Source organism: Ziziphus jujuba, chromosome 5 (assembly GCF_031755915.1).
Source record: "Ziziphus jujuba cultivar Dongzao chromosome 5, ASM3175591v1".
Lineage (NCBI taxonomy): Eukaryota > Viridiplantae > Streptophyta > Magnoliopsida > Rosales > Rhamnaceae > Ziziphus > Ziziphus jujuba.
The window spans coordinates 5,943,889-5,952,094 of record NC_083383.1 but is presented as its reverse complement, the minus strand read 5'-3'; the positions used below and the strand labels follow the sequence as shown (position 1 = coordinate 5,952,094).

Genomic DNA, 8,206 nt, shown 5'->3' with positions numbered 1-8,206 from the left:
AAAATGAGGGAATGAATATTTTAGAAAAGGAACAATAGCAATTTGCAAATGCAATGGCATCACTAGCGAGGGACCCGCCATTCTTATTAAACACAAAAAAATATATACAATTAATTCCAACCAATTAATCCCTGTCTGCCTCACCACATCACATGACACGGGTGCCTCCTTAACTAACCCAACTTCCTTATTTTGCCCTTTGCCAGAAAAAAAGTCATAGTAATCCATTATGAATCATTCTTCCCAAAAAAAGAAAAAAAAAATTCCATCATGAATCATATAAATCACCTACTCCATTACTTCAATTAATTACCTTATATATATATATATATATTTACCCTCTTTTTTTTTCTCTTGTATTTCTTCTATGGAATACTAAAATAACCTCTTATAATATATGACCAAGTTGGCCAGCTAAAATAAAACCAAGCTCCCATTGTACATGGGCAAAGTGAAAGGTTTTCTATTTTTATTTTTAATTTTTTAATTTTTGGGTGAGGATAATAATAATTTTAATCATCGTATGACGCTTCCAGTAGAATTCTCAGCAAAAAGAAATTGGCAAGGAAATAGAAGGAATCACCAACCGACATCTAACACAAGTCAAACGGAAAGAAGTCTACGACTCCCACTGCAATTCAACAGCGTGCCACTAGCCTTTAGCCGCTATATACATACATATATATGTATGAATTAAATCCAGGTGAACATCTAACGTAAAATTCTTCATCTGTTTTACACCGGCAGCTAACGTTCACCGCCAGTCTATAACATCAACCATCAATATTTGACAAAATTTCCCGTATTTGTTTATTAATCTCAATGACCTCAACTTAACCCCCCTCTTCAACACTGGTTATTCCCTTTCTTTTCTCTGTCAGTACAACACGCGGCTTTCTCACCCTCTCATTTCATTCTCTTTCCCTCTCTCTCTCTCTTTCTCCCTCTCTACCAATCGTGAACCTCCGCCAACCGACGCTTTCTTTCTCTGTGTTTCCAAGTTGCGTCCCAGCGCGATTCCTGCTAAGTGCTCTCTCCCTCTCTCTCTCTCTCTCTGCAATGTTGAGAAGATTGTCTTCCTCGGAGCTCAGCCTCTTGTTCATCTTGGCTCCAACTCTGTTTCTGTTTTGCTTGGATTGGCTTCCTTCGCTCTCACTTGCTCAACCGCTCAACGACTCAGATCGGCTCCTTCTGTCCAACGCCTCCGAATCGAATGTGTCCACCTATAAGCCCAAAGAAGGCAGCTTCGCCGACATGATTGATAAAGCTTTAGAGAATGAGTTCAAGGACAATGAACAGAACGAAGGTTCGTAGATCCGAGCTCTTATTTTTTTCCTTTTACCTTGCTTCGCGGTTTAATTAGGGTTTTAGGTTGCCGATGCGTTTTCTTGCCGAGAAATTAGAGTTACCAGGATAATCGTAAAAGATCTCATATTGTTGGCAAATTGGCAATTAACGCTTTCTTTGCTTCCCATGCCTATGAAGCAATCAAGAAGCAATTCATTTTATCCTGTTTTCTCAGTAATTCTTACATGAATGAGAATTTTCCGGAGAGTTTTCTTTTGCATGATTTTAGCCCAGGCCTCACTCTGCTTCTGATCGGTCAAATTTGTGATATTGTTTACTTTTTTTAATTAATGCATTTTGCTTCTTTTTCTTTTCCCAGATTTCTAGGAAGCGTTTTACTTTTTTTTTTTTTTTTTTCTGTTTTAAATAATCACTAAAAATATATTCAATAATTATCGAGCAGTGCGATTTTTCTAACTTATAATCTGTAATCTGTCATTATTTGTTTTATCATGCTTCAGCTGCTGATGCCGGAAGTTTTAACAACAGCGTTGCTGGACAGCAGGTTAGTGATACAAATATTCTCTAAGTAGTCTTCAATGAAGTTTTGGATGGCACTTTTTAACCCTAAAATATATAAACTAAATTGGCCGCCAGAAGTTGAACTTCAGATATTTTGCTCTGTTTAGTTTTGTTCATGTTTACTAAAAGGATTTTGATTTAACAAACCTATTATGATTATTCCTTTCTTCAATTTCAGTTTGTTGTAGTTACAATCTGATCTTGTAATGCTAGATTAATAGCGGATCCTTCATTTTTAATTCATTAAGAACCTGTTTTTTAGTTTTGGAACCTATGCTAAATGTAGCTGTTTTACTTTTTGATGCTGATCAGGCAGTTTTGGAAACCGTTGCCAGAGTTAAGTCAAAGAAAAATGAGACAAAAGAGGAAAAGTATATGCTTCTATCCTCAAACCAATATATTCATCATGTAGCTTCTGATTACTCTTATTTGGCTGTTGGCCGTTAGAATAACGATGAGTATTTTGCTTTATCATGAGACTTTTAATAATCATCTAAAAAATTTGCTTATCCATCTATCCTTTGTGGATTAACTAGGTCGTTTCAACTGCATAACGTTTTCAATCTGGATAATGATAATGGAGCAGAAGATACTCCCACATTGATAGACAGAAAGGTAAGATTAATTCTTTGAAAATGTTTTCCTGTGGGGTTTAATTTGTCATGTTTATAATTTATAAAGCATAATCCTTTTTATCTTTTTATATTCTCTCCAGGACAATGTCTTTATTATATCAAATTTTAAATCAAAATATCCAGTGTTGCAGCTAGACTTAAGGTAAACTTAATAGTTTTCAAAGCATCAGCAATTTATTATTTCCCACTTAACTAGGAAGCTTATCTGGACTCTTTTACATGTTTCTTTATAGATTGATATCAGATTTGGTAGTTGTCATTGTATCTGCAACCTGTGGTGGAATAGCCTTCGCTTGTGCTGGACAGCCGGTCTGGTTATCTTCTAGCTAAGATTCGTTGACGAAACAATGCAGCTTTGGTCATGTCTTTCTGATTATTTGACATTGTTGTTGCACATGATAAAATGTTGCAGGTTATTACTGGATATTTGCTGGCAGGCTCAGTAATTGGACCTGGAGGATTCAGCTTTGTCAGTGAAATGGTGCAAGTATGTTTGTTCCTGCAATTTTTATTTTTTATCAAGGATTCTCCTATTATTTCCTCATAAAAGTAACATTTTCTAGTGTGTTTAGTGATGGTCTGTGTTTGTTTTTTCCTGCTATTGTTGCAAGTTTATACTCTATTTTAGTGTTAGGTTGTACTCTGTTTTAGTGTGAGGGTTGTGTGTCAAAAGTTAAGGTTTCATTGCTATTACCATCTTCTTTCTCCAGGTAATCTCACATGCCATTTTTATTTCCACACTGATTTATTTGTAGGTTGAAACAGTGGCTCAGTTCGGTGTAATTTTTCTTCTTTTTGCTTTGGGCTTGGAGTTCTCCACAACTAAGGTTGGCTTATGTTCTCACCCCCACATCATCTTTTCTCTATCTGTTTTGCAGTTTTGAAGTGCTTATAACTATATTTAAATTCGTGAGTCAAACTTCATCCCTCTATGATTCTAGCTTCGAGTTGTTCGAGCAGTTGCTGTTCTAGGAGGCTTGCTCCAAATTTTCCTGTTTATGTGCCTCAGTGGTATTACAGCATCGGTATGTATACTTTACTTTTACTGAATTTCCATGTGCCTTTGCTAGTCCACTTTTTCATGTCAAAGTGAGCTTCCTAAAGTTGTTTCTATTTAGTACTGCATTTGGAGATGAACAATTATAGTGATATGGTTAGATACAAGTAAAACAGGGTATGAGAACGTGATTAAAGCCAGCAAATGTATGCATTTACATTTTCTTTCTGTGTTTTGACAATGTTGACCATGTAATAGCAGCATATTGTTGCCATTCTACTTCAGTTGCAGGTAATAAGAGCAACAATAATTATTTCATGTACTTTGTTTTAGCATTTTAGTTCTTTATGGCTCTAGTATTTGGCCCGTAAGATTAAGCTGGATGTCTCTTTTCTACTTAGCATTCTGAATATACAAATGTCCTTCCTAGAAATTTTCTTCAGGCAATGATTCCTTTATTTAAGCAGTCTATATTGTACGGTGTTTCTTATTCTCAATGTTCTGCAGTTCTGATTGGATGCTGTTTGCAGTTATGTGGTGGTAAAGCTTCCGAGGGGGTATTTGTTGGCACATTCCTTTCGATGTCTTCAACAGCAGTGGTAAAACTTTACGCAATCTTGTTGCATGCATGTGTATTAACAAATGTAGACAATCTTCCATTAACATGGATATATAGTTTTCTTGTTGATAAGTTGCATTCTTGTGGTTTTAAGGTATTGAAGTTTTTGATGGAAAAAAACTCTACCAATGCCCTTCACGGTCAAGTCACTATAGGCACCCTTATTTTGCAGGTCTGTAACATTTATTCTTATTCTGGACGTCAATTTATTTGATTGGTTTATTTATGGTATCTTCTTGAAATAATCATTATTATTTTGACATGTTATCTGTATCACTGGAATTATAAATTTGAATAAATAGTTTCATTGATACTTTCATAAAAACTATCTTAAGAGGTTGTTAGCATTCCAGGATTGTGCTGTGGGTCTGCTGTTTGCTTTGCTTCCAGTTCTTGGTGGGACTTCCGGTGTTCTTCAAGGGTTGATGTCTATGACCAAATTGTAAGATTTTGATGCATAAATTGTAATCTTATGGTAGTGTTGATTACATATTTGGCTATTTTTCAGTATTATGTTGTACTTGTGTTCTTTCTTGAGTAATGAGAAGCTATTCACCCACTTAACAGGACCATGGTATTGATCGCGTTTCTGGCTGTTTTGTCAATTTTATCTCGGACCTGTGTTCCCTGGTTACTGAAATTGATGATAAGCTTATCATCACAGGTATAATGTTTCTCTACTCTGATACATATGCAAAAACAGAATCAACTGAAAATTGCTGAATGTGTTGAAGATATATTGTTTACCTTCACCTCACATATAACATATTCTCGTGTGTGCAGACCAATGAACTCTATCAATTGGCGTCAGTTGCTTTCTGCTTGCTTGTAGCCTGGGTTCGTTTATCTTGCTATTTTATCTTTCTGGAGTTCATTCTTCATGTTGACAAGTTTCTAGTTATTTATCATCTTTTAATATGCAAAGTAACTATATTGTGCGCCATTCCTAAATCTGATAAATTACCTTCCTCTTTTGCTTAGGACTGTTCAACAGCAATAGAGAAATGAAGTCTTTTTTTCCCCTCATGAATCCTGATATAATAATAAAAAAAAATATATATATATTTATGTTCCTCGTAGCTGATAACCTGATATAGCAATAAGTTGGAATGCTTTTCTTTAGCAATATTTGAATTGTGAATTTGTGCTTCAATCTGTGTTCTTTGGGGTAGTCATTTTGATGGTGAGATTGGAATTAGGAGATAAATAAATAAAGGGAACTACGAACATGATCGAGTTGCATTGCATGGCTAGAGACATTCATGTTTCGTGTGGTCATGTAAATTGTAACTCCTAAGAATGAAAGTTCTTTTAGAATTATGGAAATGTGCCAGTGGGATGTATGACATGACATTTACATTGTGAATTCCCTGTTATATCTATTAATGTCTGGCGAAAGATTCTTTTAATTTTCCCATCTTTTTCATCTAGAAGTCTTCATAAGTGATATTAATTAATCATCATATAATATAATGCTATGAATGGATCCTTATAATATGATGGTATGGGTTTCATATTATAATTTGAGCTTGTGACTTGTTTTTCCTTGGATTGTATGTCTCATATGCTATTATTGTGTAATTGTTTGTATAATTGCAGTGTAGTGATAAGCTGGGACTAAGTCTAGAACTGGGTTCTTTTGCTGCTGGGGTGATGATAGCTACAACTGATCTTGCTCAACATACACTAGAACAAGTAAGGCTATAGACTCATATGCGATTATGTCTTATAGAAGTGGTTAGCCAATAATTTTGTTATTCAACCGAGGTATTTTATTTTTATGCATGGAGCTTTCCATGTTTGTGTTTATTCTAATACCTACAATTATGAAGTACAATTGCATAAATGGCTGGTTCATTTATTCATGTATATATGAGATATCTTCTGCAATATATTTATTTTTCGTGCTTTTCCTTTTGAGAGTTGGAGGGTGAGGGTGCAGGGTAGGATGCTATTGGCACTTGGCAGGGCAAGTATTGTTATGTTCTTTTACTTGCCAAAACTTAATTGGCTGGCTTACTAGAAGTTTCTATTCTTAGTAGGAAGTGAATGTAAAACTGAATTTGGACTAGGAAGACTTGTAAATAGTTATGATATTAAGTATGGTTTGTGGTAAATAGCTGCTGATTGTTTTGAAGCTCCAGAAGTTTGCATTTGAGTGCCACACTGAAGTTTTTATTTCCTGCAGATTGAACCAATTCGCAATTTTTTTGCGGCTCTTTTCCTTGCCAGCATTGGGATGCTGATCCATGTCCAATTTCTGTGGAACCATGTTGATGTATTACTTGCATCTGTTATATTAGTTATAACCATTAAAACAATCATCGTCACTGCTGTTGTTAAGGGATTTGGTTACAACAACAAAACTTCACTTCTCGTAAGATTTGAAATGACATCTTCTTAAATTGCTTTCTTTCAAGGGATTCAGTTATTGATATTTCTTGGATTGATGTGCATATGTAGGTGGGCTTGTCGCTCGCACAGATAGGGGAATTTGCTTTTGTTCTTCTCAGTCGAGCTTCCAATCTTAAATTGGTTGAGGTTAGTTCAAAATTTGAAGGTTTAAACTGGTCCTCATTCTCAAAAAGTAAAACTCCCTTTCTAAAAAACTTCTGGTATCATACTTGACTGATACCTCATGATTCTGATCGTAGCAATCTTTCTAGATTTTTTTTTTTTTTTAAATAATTTTAAATTTCTAGCAAGGAAAGTTGGAATTATAAGCATCTCCTTAAGGGTATAACTTTGACCATTTTCAGGGGAAATTATATCTTCTACTTCTGGGGACCACAGCACTAAGTCTGGTATGAAATTATTTTCCTCAAGTGACATCACGTCCAGTTCAAGTCAGTACTTCTTATGGGAAGTACCTAGTTTTCTTTTTGTGAGTGTAATTTAATGAGTGGCGGTGAAAACATAAAGGACAAACACAACATTGACATGGCAATTATCTTTTTCTTTTCGCTTTTATTGCTTTTACCCTTTGGGGATATCCAATCAGGTGCTCCATGAGTCCAATGCTAGGGCTTAAAGAAGATGCTTTAGTATTTTTCTGTACGGTTATTATTACATTTCAAGTTGGAGGTGGCCATGTGCCACCGTGTGTCCAAAGTTTGTGCCCTGCATGCTGTGCTGATGTCGAAAACATGGATAGAAAAAATGTATAATGAGTTTCTTGCCTTGTCTGGGCATTGCCAGACATGTCAAGGTTAGCTAGATTAAACTTTGAGTTCATCGCCATGTCCACATGTCCATGGCTGTTAAATCTTGTTTCATGGTCGTATTCTCTGGGTTAAGAAAAGTAATAATAAATGAGTACTAGAGAAGTGGGCGGTTGTGTATCGTTAATAGTCTATTGTAAATATCTGATGGTGTCAGCTAAGGTGATTTTGATATTTTAATAATTTTGTGACGCATCTTTGTGCAGGTAACAACACCACTAGTTTTTAAGCTAATTCCTGCTGTAGTGCATCTGGGTGTGCTACTACGGTGGTTCCCTATTGACAGTTCTATTGAGGTAATTACACACTTTGTTAAATGTTAATCTAATTCTTTACCTGGTTTCCCTGTTTGATTGTCGCAAAGATTAATCCATTTTGAAGTTTGGTTTCTGATTTTGTTTGTCAAACTTCAGGTTGGATTTAAAGGTGATAAGGATAACCTCCGAACTGAAAGTGGAAAGCAGCAGCGTGTTATTGTGATGGTCCAAGGACCGCATGATTCGTGAGAGAAAACATCTATTTTAACCTGATATTTTTATATACCACAACTAGCTATCAGAAAGTTGCAAGTTGTGCGGAGTGCCTCTATTTCCCAGGGGCTATTCTGTTTCCTGTCAACAAATCAAGCCAGTTTCTGCAATGCAAGAATTCTGCGAGGATTATCTAACTGCTGAAAGAACTAACAGATAGGCTCTTACCATAAAATATTCATTTTTGCCACTTTACAATTCTAAATTCTTTTAAATGTAATATAGTTACAATCATGTAATTTACCAGAACATTTGATGTGATACTTATTATATGACTTATTATATGGCTCCTCATTTTTCCTCTTTTCTTTTCTTTTTTTTTTTTTTTTTTTTCC

General features: G+C 35.3%; 1 protein-coding gene across 1 annotated transcript; it reads left to right on the top strand.

Annotated features, from left to right (window-relative positions):
- Nucleotides 1–478: 478 nt before the first annotated feature.
- LOC107420162 (K(+) efflux antiporter 6) lies at nucleotides 479–8,174 on the top strand. Its single transcript, XM_016029054.4, has 20 exons — nucleotides 479–1,306; nucleotides 1,809–1,852; nucleotides 2,182–2,240; nucleotides 2,406–2,484; nucleotides 2,585–2,646; nucleotides 2,738–2,813; nucleotides 2,917–2,991; nucleotides 3,260–3,331; nucleotides 3,446–3,529; nucleotides 4,032–4,100; nucleotides 4,215–4,292; nucleotides 4,474–4,562; nucleotides 4,688–4,784; nucleotides 4,904–4,957; nucleotides 5,720–5,815; nucleotides 6,309–6,497; nucleotides 6,584–6,661; nucleotides 6,880–6,924; nucleotides 7,548–7,637; nucleotides 7,755–8,174. The coding sequence occupies exons 1-20, from the start codon at nucleotides 1,060–1,062 to the stop codon at nucleotides 7,845–7,847; spliced, it is 1,776 nt and encodes a 591-aa protein (XP_015884540.1). The 5' UTR covers nucleotides 479–1,059; the 3' UTR covers nucleotides 7,848–8,174.
- The last annotated feature ends 32 nt before the right edge of the window (nucleotides 8,175–8,206 follow it).

What these genes read in the sequence shown, in the direction of transcription:
- LOC107420162 (XM_016029054.4), top strand. Translation starts at nt 1,060, where the DNA reads ATGTTGAGAAGATTGTCTTCCTCGGAGCTCAGCCTCTTGTTCATCTTG. An exon ending in CCACATTGATAGACAGAAAG is followed by an intron (nt 2,485 to 2,584) that starts GTAAGATTAATT and finishes TATTCTCTCCAG; the next exon opens with GACAATGTCTTTATTATATC. An exon ending in CTCAACATACACTAGAACAA is followed by an intron (nt 5,816 to 6,308) that starts GTAAGGCTATAG and finishes TATTTCCTGCAG; the next exon opens with ATTGAACCAATTCGCAATTT.